This window comes from Ischnura elegans, chromosome 6 (genome assembly GCF_921293095.1).
Source record: "Ischnura elegans chromosome 6, ioIscEleg1.1, whole genome shotgun sequence".
Taxonomy (NCBI): Eukaryota; Metazoa; Arthropoda; class Insecta; order Odonata; family Coenagrionidae; genus Ischnura; species Ischnura elegans.
Window position 1 is genome coordinate 40,885,501 of NC_060251.1, and position 15,682 is coordinate 40,901,182.

General features: G+C 38.1%; 2 protein-coding genes across 8 annotated transcripts in view; one reads left to right on the forward strand and one right to left on the reverse strand.

The window, feature by feature from the left end:
• LOC124160538 (dual specificity protein phosphatase 14-like) overlaps positions 1 to 15,682 on the forward strand; it is a 204,822-nt gene that overhangs the window by 11,687 nt on the left and 177,453 nt on the right. For all 6 annotated transcript variants that reach the window (XR_006865185.1, XR_006865181.1, XR_006865182.1 and 3 more), the window contains one exon: positions 11,124 to 11,272. The gene's annotated coding sequence lies outside the window, so the exon portion shown is untranslated. The remainder of the gene's footprint in view (positions 1 to 11,123; positions 11,273 to 15,682) is intronic.
• LOC124160536 overlaps positions 1 to 15,682 on the reverse strand; it is a 79,267-nt gene that overhangs the window by 3,375 nt on the left and 60,210 nt on the right. Inside the window, exons 2-7 of one of the 2 annotated variants that reach the window (XM_046536399.1) lie at positions 14,951 to 15,087; positions 14,247 to 14,435; positions 10,586 to 10,756; positions 7,238 to 7,543; positions 5,943 to 6,198; positions 2,671 to 2,935 (exon numbers count right to left, since the gene is read on the reverse strand). In XM_046536399.1, coding sequence (XP_046392355.1) covers positions 2,671 to 2,935; positions 5,943 to 6,198; positions 7,238 to 7,543; positions 10,586 to 10,756; positions 14,247 to 14,435; positions 14,951 to 15,087 — 1,324 coding nt within the window. Of the gene's footprint in view, positions 1 to 2,670; positions 2,936 to 5,942; positions 6,199 to 7,237; positions 7,544 to 10,585; positions 10,757 to 14,246; positions 14,439 to 14,950; positions 15,088 to 15,682 lie in introns of both variants that reach the window. The other variant, XM_046536398.1, reaches the window with a different exon arrangement.

The following is a 15,682-nucleotide window of genomic DNA, read 5'->3' on the forward strand; positions in this document are numbered from 1 at the left end:
CCTAAATTGAAAGATTATTACACCTGGAGTACGTATTTCACGCATTTAGATTTTTAAATGATGATATCTATTTTTTGCGATTAAATGAAAAGTGAAAAATTTCAAGCGCGCGAAAACGCGACGCGTAAGTATGAATGCCGGGAAATCTCTCCGTGAGACTTATTTCTGGTTCCCGCTGCCCCCCTGTGAGGTGACCTTGAGGCGAGGCTTAGCGCTGATACGACGCAGGCTGCTAGCGGGTAGCTGAGTACCCTGCTGGCTGGTAGCGCTTGGCTTAAATAAGGATTATTAATACCTTATCAAATGAAGAAAACGTTCCGACTTTAGCCAGTTTTAATAAGTGATTATTAAGACATGTTTCCCTGAGCTCTGCGCCTCATGCATGCATTGGTAACCTCAGACGATGTATAACTCCTATCTTCTCGTGTAGAAATTAGGTCCCTGTGACGTCACGTGGAGTGGCATCGCATGGGCGCCAATCTGGCCCTTTTCAAATGAGGATAAAAATGGACCATTGCCATTCGTCTAAACCGGCATTTATAAAACGAAATAATTTGTATATTATGAATACACTAATGGTGGGTAACGAATCGCAATTATTGCCTTTTGTTTTCTTTGATGAAGGAAACTACCCTATTTCTGTTGGAATTTCAATGAATAGTGGTCCTCATTAAACTGAATCTCTCAAAAATTTCGGGCAGGACACATTTTGACCTCCTTGACCCTCCCCCCCCACGCACTACTGTCTTGAGTAAACCTTAAAGTAGTCAACTGCATACAGGGTTGTTATATGTCCTCATTTTTGTACACAAGCCCTCAATTCTAGTTCTTAATTTACTATCTGCAAATTATTTTGATGTGGTAAAGCAAATCGTTGAAGCTAAGTATCCTTATTTATGCTCTTTCAGTTCAAATTTTTATCTAGAAGCCTTTGTGAAGGAAGAACAGAGGTATGTCAAGATTTGGTAGTAATGAGGGTTTTCAGAGAATGTAGTAAATTGAGTGCCAGATTCATTTGAGCTACCTAGGAATCCTTTCTCGTGGAAATAATGGCTCAAGTGGAACAGGGTGTTGTACATACTGTTGGACTAGCGATGCCATAGGTAGCAAAGTTATTTGAGCAAGACCGCACTCTCAAAGTGAACCCTGAAAAGTGTTTGGTCAATTTCAGATTTTAGGCAGTTGTGGACTAGGCAAATAGATATGGTGATTTTAGTGCTAGGATGAATGAAAAAATTGAGTTTGTTTGTTGTGTTTGTTTTAAATCATTCACTAAATTAACATTTAATGGATATGAAAAAGCTGGTTTAGGTTAATTTCTCGGGAACATTTTAGATGTAAGAATTATGAGTAGAGTGGTCAGTATTGTGTAATGTAATTCAAGGCATTTTCTTATGTTATAAAGTTGAATGTGCATAAATTGATCAATTTTTTTCCACAAAATTAGGTATCTGGAGATGTAAGGTTTGATGTAATTGAGCCACCATAGCTCAAATGAATAAGATCTTGGATCCTAGGGCAAGGGCGTACCCGGGATCATAACTAAGGGGGGTGCAAGCCATGGTCTAAGGGGGGGCAAACCAAGTTGTGACATTAGTTTATGAGATTATTTCCTTGAAAAAATAGTGTTATTTTAATTACATATCTTATACCAATACATATCATTTTTCGTGGTTTTAAAGAAAATTTGTTGAATGATTTCGTTTCAATTCAGTACTGATTTTGCTTAACCCTTTCGCGCCGAATCCCGCACCTGTGTGGCGAGGATTTTTTTTCCTCAACTACGAATGCCACACCAGTGCGTCCTGAATGTTCTTACCCTAACCAACGAATGCCGCGCCTGTGCGGCACAGGTCGAAAAAAGAGACCGTGGCGGACACAATAGACCCACGGACGCGGTCGCCCCTTATGATCCGCCTTAGCGCGAGCCCAGTCCCTTCTTCGGCCGCTCAGGTCGACCCTTTCCTATCCTCTCCACGCGGTCAACTACTGTTATTTGCAGTGTGTTTTCCAAAAAAATTTTTGTTGCGTACTTTTGAAATTCAATGCTAGAAATGAATTCATCTTTTTTTGCTGACCACATGGAAATTTCAAACAAAATTCTAACGTTAATCTCAACAAAGTTATAGAACAACAAGTAAATACATTAAATCCGTCTAAATCAACGTTAGAACTTCGTTTAAAATTTCTGCACGCTCAGAAACAAAACACAAAATTCATTTTGAATGTAAAAAAATCGGTGCGAGCAACAAATATTTTCAAATATTTTGCATTAACATTTTAGCCAGTTGACCGCGAACTCGTGCTAGGAAGGGGCTTTTAATCCTTCTAGGGTCTGGGACAGAGGCAGAGGAAAGGGATCGGTGCCCTCTGAGTTGGATCCAAAAAAGGTTAGGGAGGGACCCACTGCCTTTAGTCGACGCGGAAAGGCTTCGTACAGAGGAGTACAGAAAACTTTCAAGAGACTCGTATTGAGGACGAATTTCCTTCAACGAAGGTCCGGCGCGAAAGGGTTAAAGACTTGCGATTTTTGCTTCTGGGGGGGGGGCAGCTTTCCCCCCTGCCCCTCGCTGGGTATGCCCATGTTCTAGGGGATCATCATATGTTTCATTGGTATGAAATGACTAATTTACTCTGTTCAGATTAAGTAATGCTGAAATATGCTCTTACCGGTTTGATACTGTATCAAGTAGTCTTTCTAAAACAATTGATAGCCGTGCTTCGAGGGTAGGTTCTCCAAGTTGTATCCTGTGGCAAGACTCTAAGAATAGATTTTGAGCTAGCAGCAGCATTCGAAATGAGGAGTCGAGGCGCCTTCCCAACTCCCCTAGGCGTCTCGCCACTGTGCCTGAGAGTGTATCCACAGAAAGCTCCAGACTACCAAGTCCAAGTTCTAGAGCTTCCCCAGTTGACCAGTCTCCTTTGCCAGAATCTCCTGCAATAAATGTGAATTGTTGTACAGACTTAATAAGGCTCCAATAGATAACCAGGTTCTTTGGAACTTTAACCTTCAGTCCTAATGGAGGGAATGCTCAAATGGATATTTGAAAAAAAGAAAGGTAATCCATTCAATACAATTTTCTTAGGGACTCCAACTTTGGTTTCTATTTCTCACTGTCTCTGCATCTTTTGCAGCCATCTCATTGATAAAGTAGGTAGTTGTTTTGAATAACGATAGGTTGGTTCCCCCTTTTTTTTTGTCAGTTCTGACTCAATTTTGGGTCTGGCATTGGTTCTCAGTTTTATACTTGGTTCCAGTTCTAAATGAAATGTTTCATTTTAATATATCTATTATAAAAGGTTTAAACGATTTGTGTAATGTAATGAAAACTGTTGAAAGAAATGCATTAAGTTATTTCACAAGTGATTGGTTCCAAAATAGTACTCTATTCAAAATATACAGTGTAAATTACGCTCAAGAAAGGTTTTTGAACTGGGTTTTGCTCCAATTATTTCCATGCAGATTCATGGGCATAAATTTCAACTTAATAGTAAGGGAATTCATGGGATAATCCAGTGAATAGTTGATTAAATACCATGTTATCAGGACTCCATTGTGCATAAATTATTTTCATTTTAATGGTTTTAAACTAGGAGAGAAGTACCTATTACCTATTGATTTGCTCAATGAGGGATTTTGATAAGTAACTACTTATACATGAAGACAAGAATATTTTTTTGCATTCCTGTACATAAAGTCAGATTTTTACAGCAGTTTCACAGCCATTAAAGGTCTTATAGCTAGCCTGATGTCAACTAGTAACACAATGTGGAAGAATTTCCAAAAATATGTATCCTCAAATCAAGCCATTTTCTCAGAGCCATCCTGAAATTCTCTCTGAGAAAATGGCTCAGGGGTAAAACTAGCTATCACACCTGACTAGCAATGGGAAATCTGGGTTCGAATCCTGACTAAGTCAAATAATTTTTCATGGTGAACTTCTTTCTTGGTGTATTTAATTTTGAGACACTGCCTAATCCCTCCTTCTGTCTTTTGTGGAGGGTATTTTAACTTTTCTTCTGTCAGTTGCAATCTCCTAAGTTCAGGCGTTATGTGCCTGATAGGCACATATACGAAAAGACTTTATTAAGTCAAAGCATGGCTCAGAGCTGCAACTTGAAATGTTAATGCACTATTATCAGTGTAGTCTAACACTTAAACGATGTCTTACATGTGGCATACACCCTTTTCACCCCTTCATAGGGCTCCAAACTCATCCAGCTAGGTGTGATTTAACGTGCTCTATAGGTAACTATGTTTCACTAATTGTATTCAAGCATCGAGTAGTAAACATTATAGAAGCATCAAGTGAAAATGCCGAAAAAAATATTCTGCCTATCAAAAACACATACCTTTAAAATTATGATGAGCTCGGGCACAGTGAGCTTCTCTGATACAAACTTAAATAACTTCCTGTGGGGACGGCTGAAGTCAAATTAAGCGAGAAGGCTGCGTCAAGCATTTCAAAACAAACAGCTACTATGAGCATCAAGGGTCTATGCTGCCTAATAGCACGAAGAAATGAAAAAGCACTCGCGCTGTGCCTGTCAGATCCATTGCGCCCGACAGAGGGTTAAGTGCAGCACTCCATCTGTCGGTTGGGTAGTTTAGCCTTGGTCCCCTCAGTGCCTTTTGTTAGGAGCAGGCTAATGCTGATGCTGGGATTCTAGCTGTCCCTTCCCCCCCAACCCTTCCCTCATGGCACTAATGACCGTAGCTGTCGATCTCCTCCTTCAAATACCATACTAAGTCATGCCTCTTTCTCTCCATCCTCTTCACCTTCTCCATTCTTCTTCTAACACTTCTTGAATGCCTTAAGTCTTCTCTCATCATCTTCCCTAAGTGTCCATTTTTCCATACCATAAATCGCTACACTCCAGATCAGACTCTTCACTAGCCTTTTCCTTAAACACTTTTATATTGATCCTCTTATCAAATCTCACCCGTTCATTACCTCCCTGTTTTGTTTACGTAATTTTTTTCTGGTGTCCTTACTACTGTATTTTTTTTCCTCTAGTGTGCTGCCCTAGTTGCATTGATCTACCTGTTCAAGTTTCTGCCCACCTACTTTTATCTTGCGCTTCATATTCCTAGCTCATGATCCTGAACTAAATCACATAACTTTGGTTTACTTGTGTATAATCCTCTTGCCATATTCCTCTCAACATTTGGTTTTATAAATAGGTGCAGTCTAACTCATCCACTAGAGCCTGTAGCTCTTTCGCTGACTGGCTAATCAATGATTATCTGCGAACGTCACTGATTTAAATACCATTTCCTCCGTTTTAACTTAGGCTTTCAACTCACTCCATGCTTCCCTTACCATCTCCTGGCACAAGCATTTAAAAGCAATGGTGATAGTTAACATCCTTGCCTCACTCCTCGGCCTATACTAGCCCACTCTGATTCTATGTCTGCTACCCTCACTTGCATACTTTTCTGAACTAAGTAATTCCTCATGACTTTATTGAGCATTAACTGGTTTTCGATGATGCAATGCGAAGTCTGATTTTATTTTATCAGTCATTCAAAAATATTACTCTTTCAGTGCAAATTACTAATTTTAATGTCATCAACTGTGTGTCCATTTTCAATAGAAAACAGTAACTTTGTAATTTTGCACCCTGAACAAAAAATTTATGATGTGATTATTTTTCAGTCATGAGTGTAAGCTCTAACTTAATTCAATAGTTTATACATTATTGTTGTAATGGTGGTTATAGTAAATTTTATTGACTGAAAAATCCATCTCTCCCAAACAGTTTCGAGGGTTGATTCATGATTTTGGCTCTGCAGGGAATGGGTTAACATTTATGAGCATTAACCTAAGTGAGTGGTAATGGCAACTAAATAAATGTTACTTCTGTTTTAAACCTGTTGGAAAGTATTTTGGAACAACTTAGATAATCATAAAATTAATTGAAAGTGTATTCATATTTACGGTTTTGTGAGCTGTGTGGTCCATGCATCGATGCTCCTCCTTGTCTCCTGTTTGGTATAGAGTGACCATGTCTTTCCCTTGGTCCCTGAGAGTTGTGCTGTTGCAGCTTCTGTAGTTGTTCCTGTTGTTGTTGTACCAGAGCTCGGAAGCCGTCATGTAAATCTCGCTGTGTTGAATTACCCAAAGCTAAAGCATCCTTGAGTAATGTCTCAATGGACTGTGCTCTCTGCCAGAGATCGTTGTACATATTCCCCACCTAAAAATTTTGTTCAAAATTTAACATTTGCTAATTTTATTTACAAATTAATACTCAATCCAAGTATCATAACAATTTGAGTCTCTCAGAATTGCTGTGATTCACCTATCATGGTACATATCATCATCATCATCCTTAGTATGCTTTCAAGCTTTTTCTCTCTCCTATTACATACCTCTTATTGGTACCTGATTGTTGACTTTGCTGCTCCTAAATTTATTTTTCAGAATTCACGTTATGACATTAATCATAAATAATGAGGCACATGGGCGTTGAAATTAATGATTAAATTATTTTCTCTCATCTGATTTCTTATATTTATCAGCATATATTGGCTTAGCAAGGAAGTAAGTATTTTGATTAGAATTTTTTAATTCAATTAAAATGCTAATGGCAACCAAGCTTCTAATTTTTAAATCTCAGTGTATGACTTTTTCATAGCATCTCATTGTTTTACTCATTTGATTTTCAAAAGGTAACATTTAAGTAAATATAGAAATGCTTTATGAGAAGCAGGCTATGTGGCATTATAATGAGTGATAATAAATAATGAGTGGGGAAAAAGGATGGAAAGAATTTGAGAAGGACATATCAAAACCCAGCTTTGTTGGAAAAAATGATCACCAGTTCAAGATGAAGTGTCGATCACAAAGGACAAATGCGAAGCAGTTCTCCTTCTTGAATAGGACCATAAGGGACTGGAACGATCCACCAGCAAAACTATTTGAGTCCTTCCCGAAAAATTTACACGGTTTTAAAAAGCGGTTGAAGAAGTAGGGACCAAGGGCCTTTTATAATATTTTCTATTGTTTTTTGTTTTTTTGAATGTTTTCTATTATTTTTTCAATGTCGTCTATTGTTTTCTTTCATCATATGTACATGTTACCACCAGGCCAATGGCCTACTTGTAACAATTTTAATAATAATATAAACAAATGAAGTGAATAGTCAAGTTTCATGGTTGGGTTAATGGATAATAGATATATGTATACCTAATTAATATATATGGAATATAAATCAATGTATCAATCTACTTCACCTTTGAGACAAATTTCTCTGCCTGTAGTCCAAATTCCTCCGATAGTTTTTGCTTGAGGTGTTCGAGGGCATCAGAGGCATGCTTGGTTAAGTTTTTGATGTGATCCTCGATTGAAGGACAATTTTTCAATGGTGATGGGGATGGTGGATGTGAATTTATATTCAGCGGTGGTGTAGGAACAAGGTCTGGGCCTTTAATTTTTTCTGCAATCGCTGCTGCCACAGCTGATGGAACCACTTCCACAAGAGCCTTTCGCACTCCCTCCACACTTTCCTCCAGTTTCTCCTGTTGGCATCGCAATTGCTCCTGTTCAAAAGTATATATGCATAAACTAAAACATGAGCTGTTCAAACATCAACATTTATGGATTCTGAGGCACAAAACTTTTGAAGATTTTTTAAAGAACTTTTAAATCTATTACTACTTAAGAGCACCAATTTCACAACTAACAATTGTATACCAGGGCATAACAACTCCTGAAATTGTGGGAAGAGCAAACTCATTGGAAAATCAAAATAGGTAAGCTGCAATAAAAAGCAATAAGTGGGGTGGAAGGTAGTCTGAAAATAAATTAACATGGGGAGGGGAGAGTTACATTTTCTTCCTATAAAATTTTGTGCAGTTTCCCAAATCAGAGTGAAATCACAAGCGATGAAGGAATCAAATTTTGCAAATTAGCCTGTGCCCATTAAGAGTCAGCCATAACATTTGACTCCCCTTACAATTGTGCTGGGGAGGGGGGGGGGGGGCAATGTCTCCCCTGCCCTCCCACCCTGTGTTGTACACCTAACCATACAAACCTGACTCCCTTGGGCTACATTCCCAAAGATTTTCATTGCTGAAACATCTATCCATTCTCTGAATTTTCTGTAATTCCTGTGTCCTCAAGGTTTTTATTTTACCTTGTTCTGCAAATTCCTTCAGTGCCATGATATGATAACTGGAGCACTTTCTTTTCAATGATACGTTCAATTTTTTTCAGAAGGTTATAATAATAATAATAATAATGCTTTATTTGCCATGATAGATCAGATACATAGAAAACATAACCGATATGTGGCACGTCAAAAAGAAATTTAGATACATATTGCATGGATTTAAAAAATAAACATTAAAAACACAGACAACTTTACATAAGTGGCATAAACTGTACAGGGAAATAGAAATACTTTAAGACTCGAGAGAGTCATCACTCATAAATTCATTTACAGAGTAATACCTACATTTTTTCCAGTAAAAAGTCTTTAAGTTTTACCTTGAGAAGACTGGCACTTTGCATATTTTTCAATTTCTTAGGTAATTTATTGTAAATTCTGATTCCCATTTCATTGGGGCCACATTTCAACCTTTCAGTTCTTATACAGAAACAATGCAGGTCATTTTTCCTTCTTGTGTTATAAGAATGGATATCAGAATTGGTGGAGAACTGAATCAGGTTTTTCCTAACATGCAAAATGAGCTGAAGTAAATATATGCAGGGGATATTTGTTCTTCTCCATACCAAAATGCCTTGTTTGTCTGTATAAGGGGGAAAATGCACCTGAAGGGTTAAGGGAAAAATCTTTGAAAAATTACCAAGTATGGTTGGAGAAATTCACAGTTAAAATTTATGAATTCATTGAATTGGACACCTTCTCAAAATTTACTGAAATTGCTTGTGGCAATTTTTGCTTTTTCAAAAGCCAATGCAAATAGTAACAAATTGGCTGCGTTGCCTGCAATAGTGGCCATTTAAGAAAGTCACACCATTTCATTCCAGTCATATTGACAGGCCACGGGGGGACTAAATTCCAATGGATTTCTAATGCCATGGGTGACCAGGACTGATTATTTTGGTAGAGAATATGACCAAAGTTGTCATTATGACCGCAGTACTTCATAAGAGAGTGAAATTAATTTGAGACTCATTTTTAATGATATTTCTACTTTTCATGAACAAATAATATTCATTTGATATAAAGGACATTGATGATATCATTGGAAGTATGGAGTAAAACACCATGGTGTTTAATTTGCTAAAAAGTAGTTTCATAGGATATGCTGTCTCACACATAATGCCAGGACAAAATCAAGCCTGGCATTGTATGACTAACCTCCATGGGCAGATCTACCAAGCTATCTGGTACCGGGGTCAGGTCAAAAACGGAGGGCATGTATGAAGTAATGCAAATCTGTGTCCAAGGCAAAGGGGACATGGAGGGGAAAGGCATTGTTGCAAAAATGTTTCCTAGGCTCCACATCAATTGATGTTTTCCATTAATGCTAACATCTTGAATTATTTTTAATGTCCTGGCCATACTCTCTCCTATGTGTCCAAATTCTGAGGTTGAGAAGCTAGAGAAGTGCTTTTGTATTCAATCCACTGGGTACACCATTCATTTAAACTATTTTTGAAAGGAGTTTTTTCATTGGGACCAAATCTTATATGGGGAACTAAGACACAAAGAAGGTTGCGTGGAAGCTGTCCAACGTGAATTGAAAAAGAAAATAGAACTTATAGTTATTGATGAGTGTAACAGTGATCATGGAGTAATAGAAAGATGGAGTTATAAAGGAAACTTTTGTTGCTTACACAAATGTCGGGAAATGGCTTTAGGTGTTTCAAAGTTACCCTGTGGACAGTACTTGGTACCTGAACCATAATAGATGCTTCGTGATTCTAATGCCTAACTCCCTCTGTCATCTTTCTCCTTCAAACCTACTAAGAGAGAAGGAATGAATGATGAAGCCTGGATGACGTAACTTATAGCATTTGTCAGGAAAATGTTGGATCTGGATTCAAATACCATGAAAAGTGAAAGATATGCACTTTCTCACCATTGTGTGATGTTCAAGAAATTGTGCCATTAAATTTACTGCATGGCCAACTCTATGGAAGAACTTCTATTCCTTCCTTTGCACAACTTACACTTTTCACCTACTAACCTCCTAATGAATTTAGCCATTTAACACTTGCATAACCGGGGGTGGTCAATTGGCAAGGATCCGATTCATATTGCTTAAGCGGTGAAGTTGTCTTATAACCCCCATCGGTATTCTCCTAGAATCCTTCATTCACCTCGATTCCCAAATTATTGATACATTTGACAGACAACTCCTTTTCCCCTAATACTCCAATGTACTGTGACTCAAGTCCTCAAGGTGGCCAATCATTTCATTATTATTTAGAACCATTTCACCAATGTTTTTGGAATACAATCAACATGTATATCATCATTCACAATTTAAATTGTCTAGCTTCAAATTAAAGATTACTTTGCCTTACAATACTTATCCATGAACTAATGTTTAAAAAAAAAAATTGAAAATAGTTGATGTGGGCACTAGCCTTATTCAAGGGCTTCTTGCCTGTAAGCGAGGGGTGACAGAAGCCGTTGCAACGCGGTCAGCTGTTGCAGCATCCGCCAGCCTTGTTTCCATGTATGCCAGTCGCCTTTCCAAGCGGTCAAAAGAAAGTTCTATCCTTCTGCTCTCCTGATCCCTCCATAAATCCTCCTTGGCATTTCGACTTCGTTCACCCTGGAGGATGAAAAATATTCTTAAAGGGGTGGATTAATGAAATACTTATAGAGATTGGTTTGGAAAAGAATTGTAATTAATTTAATTTTCTTTTTCCACTTAAAAGTATCAAGGTATCTTTTTTTGGGTTGTTTTTTTTTCACTGCATTTGATTGAAATCAATAAATATTTATTGCAAACTTGAAACATAAGAGTTGCCGTAAGGCATAGATTTATTACTTTGATGATGCTTTCAGCCTTGAGACTTTGATCTTATAGCTGTTTTGTATTTATTCGTTGAAGTTAAAATAATTTTAGACAAAGCCCGTCTACATGTACTTCCTATTGTAAGGGGTAACTAAAAAATAATTTCAATGTTTCGTTTCAGGACTACTGTTTTACTTCATATGGTGAATGTAAGGTGCCACAGGACCCTGGACTGACTTGAGCTAAGAAATACATCCAATCCTTAATTCAAGAATGCCTACTTAAGACAGGAGCATACTAAGAGACAAAGACAATGGCTGTCTGAAACTGGTAAGTAGATGGTTTTTTCTCAGCCAAAAGTGAAGGTGGTGAGATTTTCTGTAAGGTTGTGAGGAAATTCCTCTCTCTTATTATGAATTTTTAACTTGTAGATGATCTGGAAGTCATGAAGGTGAATTTTTATCATCGATATGCAAAATGTTCTCAAGAATTTATTTTTTTGGTTTCATTTAGTGATTTTAATTGCTGAGGATGTTATGATAACTTTTTATGACATTCGGCCTCATGAAATTCTAATCAGAAGATGGATCAATCGAGGGCATAATGAATCATAGAAAACATGAATTATGATCCTTTTTTAGCTCATTAGAGTGGGGTGACTTCACCTTCTGTTCGGAGTTTCCTAATACATACATACATTAATTAATGCTGAAGCATTAGGGTAAATACTAATCATTGAATGCGTTCAAAGATAAGTACGTAAATACATAGTTGTTTCTTTGAAAGCAGATTTAGGAACGAGCTAACTACGTTGCATTAAATGCTCCTACGCTGTTGTTCAATATATCTTTCATAGTTCATAGTTTTGTTAAATTGTCAGCAATCCAAGAGAGGACTAAAATGTCTTACCTCTGGAATATATCTCTAAGGATGTCAATTTTTAATACATAGAAAATTTCAAGAATATGTATTAGTATGAAACCTTGTGAGTACATTATCACCAAAACTGCTAATTCAAGCTTCTGAAATTTATTTTAATTACTGAAAATTGTCCCAAGTATCAACTTTTCTTACTTAATGTTATTCTCTACCTTCTTCATTCCCAACCTACCTAGGGTAGTAGAGTATGGTCATTTTACTGACAGTAATTTTACTGAAAAAAAACTATAAAATGTAATTGTATCAATGGACTTAAAAATTTACTTCCAAAAACTTTTTATGTATTCTTTTTTAATTTCTTTCAATGGTATTGGTATTGATATGGAATAATATTTCTAATCTACTCTGAATGTTCTGATTTGAAAGGCAACACTCTTTCAACTTGCATTCCAAAAAAAAGCCACTTCAGATGTTTTTAGGTATGTAGTTTTAAGATCTTAATGAGTACTCTATTTCTTATCAAAGATTCGCATTTTCTTGTATTTGTTAGAGGACCACCTCTTTTTGCACAGGTAATTATATTTCCATTAGTATTCTTTTTCTGGTACTAAAGTACTCGGATTCTTAAGTCATCACCTCCAATGGCATCTTTTTGTGTTTTACATCTCCTGCTTTATACCTATATGCCTGCCTGCCTGAGATATTGATGACATTCAGGCAAGTAGGTGAGGGCTTTGGGTCAAGCCCCTCCAACCCCAAAATTTTTCCCTAGTGGCGACTGCCTGCAATACCTCTGAAAAACATTGAATATTGCTTTAAGTGAATGCTTTGTAATTGCTGAATAGCTTTATCCAATCAATGTCACTTAAATCATTATAAAATCAGATGGATTATTCGATAGTTCAAGTTAATACAGACTTGAATTTATGTACCTCAGAAACCATCTACCACCAAATATTCTGCCAAATTCCCTCAATTTGTTTCAATTTTCCTTAGCTGTGCTCGTATTGGCATTTGAGCAGCTGTAAATATTTTAATTTTTCATTTTCTCGGCTCATGGCAAAATTCTGTTCCCTTTGGTGTAGGCATCTTCTTATTTTTGAATGTTTAGGTAATTATGTTCACCAAGGAGTCAGGCAGTACCTAGGCATGACTAAAGCCAGCCCATTTTCCCTGAAAATTAGTAAAAATAAGAATTTTCACACATTTTTAAGCCTTTTCATACTAATGTTATGATCAAAGTTACCATTCATCAAGGCCTTGATCATTTGCTGATTTATGACTGAGGTTTCGTACACTAGTCTAGTGATTACCAGAAGTGCTAGTATGAAGTGGGCAGTTCTAGAATAGTTTTTGTGAGAACAAGTATGATTTTGTAAACAATAATTTGTTACATTATTAATAAAGTAATGAATTATAGTGTCCTCATTAAGTTTGAGTAAGGAAATACATTTATCTAATTTTTTAAATAGTGCACAATTGGCCAAAGTAAACATACCTAGGTTAAGTCACCCCATTTGGAATTAATATTGCTGTAAATGAATGTGGCCTAATTCTTGATTCCTTGAATAAATTTTTAAATAGTTTGCGAATCAATTTGTAATCCTTTTTTCTCAGTTTTTCGAGTTTCCTACAAATGAAATGCTTACTGGATCAATAGGGTATGGTACTTGGAGGAGGCGACCGGCAGCTGAGGTCATTTGCGCCATGAGGGAAGGGTAGGTAAGGAAGGGTGGAGAGAAACCCGGCGTCGGCAGTAGCCTGCTCTTAACGAAAGGCGCCAAGGGGACCACAGCTTTAAGTCCCATCCGACGGACGGAGTGTTGCACTTGAAATGTCCTCCACACAACACTCAAGCAGGGATCGGGCAGTCTCTGAAAATTCTCTGCCTCTGCCGGGATTTGAACCCGAGCCCACGGGGTGGGAAGCCAACACTCTAGCCACCACACCAGCCCGTTCCCCTACTGGATCAATATTTGCTCGATTATGTATCAATTCACTTTATTAGAGAGTTCTGAAATATTCGTCATCCCTTACAGTTAGTAAAGTTGTATTTTAGAAAAATGCGTCATTAAGTATCAGCGTATGCATCTGGAACCGATATTACCTAAAGTGTCCTAAAAATGCAATTTTGACTGTCGAATAAATGTCTACTTATGCCTGATCTATATTTAATGATGATGGCCTTCTTTTGCCTTGTTCGTCTTTGGTCGGTCATAGCAAAGGTGATTACACCCAAAAAATAGCGATATTTATCTCAAGCCAGGGGCGAGTTGGGTCGAACAAGTCCAGTCCAGCCACTTCCTGTCCGGCTCCTGTAGCACCTTACCTCTGTGAGAACGCGCGGAAATTTCCCGCGTAGTTGAATCCGTCAAATGGCGCGTCAAAATGTCCCGCGAATTTTCGAAATGGGATGACCCCTGACCTCCACCATCTGGTCGAGTCGCAGTTCGATCAGGGCCTCGATGCGCGCCAGGCGGCCCTCTGCAGCATCCAGGCGCCGGGGAACGGTGTCCAGGTGGCGCCACAGCCAAATGGGGGGCGCCACTCCTGCCCAATTGGTGTCCGTCACCGCGGTAGTCGCTCGAGGTCGTCTGTCGTCTGTGGTTGTCGCCTGCTGCAAAGATGGGCGTAGGTGGAATGTAGACGGACGGAGTACGGCGGTGTATACGGAATCAATTATAAAAATCCAATTTCTCGATTTAATTCCTCTCCATATTTCTAATTAATAGAATATTGTTTTTGACTTGAACATGTTTATTTCGTATTTATTTTTTACTTAATTGCTACAGATGCCCCAAAATCCTTTTTTTGAACATTTAAGAAATGGCTTATACCAGCGTAAAACTGCACATTGTGTGGTAATTGACATACTACCAGATGCTGGTATCAGTGACTATTTTGCAATACGTGTTGATTTTCTAGCTCAAATTTATTTCGAATATTCAGAAACAACTTCATACGGATTCCAAAACTTAAATTTGAGGAAGAACACTACAATTTGGTTAGTGGGGTGCAACTCATTGACAGCCTCCACAGGCTACGTCATTGAATACAACTTTTGCCTCAATGCGAGTGTGGCGAGAAAATAGCGTCATTTTGTCCATGGCTAATGTCGAAGATCCTTACCCTCCGTGGCCGTATTTGTTCACGTGACGAAGATCGAGCCTCGGACTCGGATGCATGGGCGTCAGTGCCTCCAATCGCCGCAAGTACTACTGCAGCCAGAAAGATTATGACCGTAGAAGCTGGTGGCGATCTCCATCCTAGTAATGAGCATAAAGATTTTATTAGTTTTTTTTCCGGGTAATCGACTTTTCCTATCGTAACTGCTTCGTTAACTGCGACTGTTACGTAAAAATTCTACTCAAAACACTGCAGGAACAAGTGACTTTGTACGCAATCACGCGCACGGGTGCAAAGTTGAACACAGACACAAAGTTGAATAAAGGATAAAGTTTGCCATGAAAAAATATTTGCACCTCAACTTTGCACCCGTGCGCGTGCCTGCGTACAAAGTCACTTGTTCCTGCAGTGCTTTGAAATTCGTCGTCGCAGACCAGCGACAAAATAAGGGTTTTTCACCCCGACAATGGCTTAGGAAAGCACGACCCTTAGTGCCGCAGTGTGGACTTGTGACGTCAACATCTTGTTCGGTAAAACCCATCTCGAAGTTCACTCTGAGAAAATGGCTTGGTGGTGGAACTGGTTAACACACCTGAACGGCGATCGGGAGATCCGGGTTCGAATCCCGGTTAAGTCAAATACTTTTTCGTGGCGAACTTCATTCTTTGGTGTATTTAAATTCTACTAATTGTAACATTATATTACATTACATTATATTATCTTAGGTATATTATA